At 35.1% G+C, this 2,225-nt stretch overlaps 1 protein-coding gene across 1 annotated transcript; it reads right to left on the bottom strand.

The window, feature by feature from the left end:
• Positions 1 to 1,033: 1,033 nt before the first annotated feature.
• Positions 1,034 to 1,945, bottom strand: LOC308347504 (olfactory receptor 6C2-like; the record flags this gene model as incomplete). The annotated part of the gene is made up of 1 exon (XM_080810973.1): positions 1,034 to 1,945. One exon carries the CDS (start codon positions 1,943 to 1,945, stop codon positions 1,034 to 1,036), a length of 912 nt encoding a protein of 303 aa, XP_080667099.1.
• Positions 1,946 to 2,225: the final 280 nt, after the last annotated feature.

Genomic DNA, 2,225 nt, shown 5'->3' with positions numbered 1-2,225 from the left:
AGTTTAAAAAAAAACTATTTATAAACTTCATCTGTTATTGAGGGAAGTGAAAAAGAGATGGTGTATTGTGCAGGTATAGCAATATGGAGAGCCATTAATACCCCTGTGCCTGAAGGGAAAGTGAAAGATGAGGGAACAGTTACTAGAAAGTGGAGAAAGTGACTCCTAGTATTATAGGAGTTCTAGCTTTTGGTAGAAGGATGTAGCCAACTATAGGCAACTCCAAAAGGAATAAATGGATGAAATAGATACTCAACTCCACTCTCCTCCTAAACTCTAATCTCTTATTAGATTTTCTCATTGGATAAACTCTCCTTGAAGCCAGAGATCAAGGGAATTTACTTATGACATTTGTAAGGTGTCTTATGAAGCATGGAAACAATGGAAATAGATCTGGATAGGCATAGAGAAAATATTCAAAATATTCTGGAGGGTGAGGTCATTTGTCCATTTTAGTACTGGTGCACATTTGGCCAACCTCAATCATCAAGATTTATGGCAGGATTATGATAGGGTTTAGTTCTATCCAACTGTTCAGAACTCAAAGTATCAATATGTGTGATGCCTGAGGCAGTGATCCTGGGTCTTCTTTTTTTCTTTTTAGATTCAGAATACAATTTCCTTATGGTAGACCAATGTCAATTTGTTCTAAACACATCTCTCATAAATTAGGCATTGATTTTTTGTTTGTGTCATATTTATTTTCTATCATTTAAAAATTTTGTAATATTTTGTAGGTTTGCTTAAGTTAAGAGAAGGTATAGCTATTAATGTGTTTCCTATGAACATAAAGTCACGTTTTCTCTTAAGAGATATTATCTCAATAGATATTCATCTTTAAGAAGAGTAAAGAATGAACTGGAATGTGGGCTTTAGGATATTTTGAGGAAGTTAATCTGAATCAGGACAGATTGATGAGGAAGATGGAATGACTTGTTAACTTAAAGAACTATGTTTAGGAAACTCTGATATTTTGAAAACTTGATTCTTAGATTTTAGCATTCCCTTACTTCTTTGAGGATAATGCAATTCTTTAGAATGAGTCACTGAAGGCTTGTCTCACTTGTTTGTTTCTCAAAGTGTAAATGAATGGATTCAACATGGGAGCTATGGATGTCATTAGCACTGTCACACTCTTATTAATAGCCACTGAGTCCTTTGCTGAAGGTTTGACATAGATGAAGATACAGCTTCCATATGTGATGGAAACAACAATCATGTGAGAAGAACAGGTGGAAAAGGCCCTTTTTCTTTGCTGGGCAGAGGGGAATCTTATAATGGTCTTGATAATGTAAACATAGGACAGAACAACACACAGAAGGGTTGTGATGAAGGCCAATACAGCACAGGTTATCGCCATCTGCTCTAAAAGCCATGTATCTGAGCATGAAATCTTCAAGATAGGAGATGAATCACAGAAGAAATAATCAATTACATTTGAGTCACAGAATTCTAGATTTACTATCATCATAACTGGTGGGTGTATGATCAACACACCAGCAGCCCAACAGTAGAGGACAAATTTTCCACAGACTTTGTTGTTCATGATGGTTATATAATGCAGGGGTTTGCAGATGGCTACATAGCGATCATAAGACATGATGGCTAAAAGAAAAAATTCTGTTACACCAAATGCATCAATAAAAAACACTTGAATGACACAGATACTATAAGTTATTGATCTGTCACCCGTTGCTATGTTGTATAAATACGTAGGAATACAAGCCGATGTGAATGAAATTTCTAATAAGGCAAAATTCTGTAGGAAGAAGTACATGGGTGTTTTGAGGTGGGAGTCAACCAAAGTGAGGAATATGATGGTCAGATTCCCAGTTATATTTGACATGTAAGTGAAACATAGAAACATAAAAATAGGAATCTGAAGTTGAGGGTCATCTGTCAGTCTGAGGAGAATGAAGGTTGTTATTGTCTGATTTCTCATCATTGACCTCCAGTTTCTTTATTAGTTTAAGAAAAGTTCAGAGAAATTTCAAATAGAGTGGAATCAAAGGCAAGTCGTACAATATCCTATCTTGTTAGAGTGTAGAGAGTCACATTCTGTTGCTTTGACCTCTATAATAAAAACAAAACAGATTCATAACAAAATCATAGTCTTAAAAAGTCTCAGTGATCTGAAGATCTAGAAGATTGAAAGAAACCTAAACAAAATAAAGTACATAAAGTAATACATTCTTCATAGGAGAGAAACTTCTCTCAACTGCTCT

This window comes from Martes martes (genome assembly GCF_963455335.1).
Source record: "Martes martes genome assembly, chromosome: 8".
NCBI lineage: Eukaryota > Metazoa > Chordata > Mammalia > Carnivora > Mustelidae > Martes > Martes martes.
This window is presented reverse-complemented; position numbering and strand designations above follow the sequence as displayed.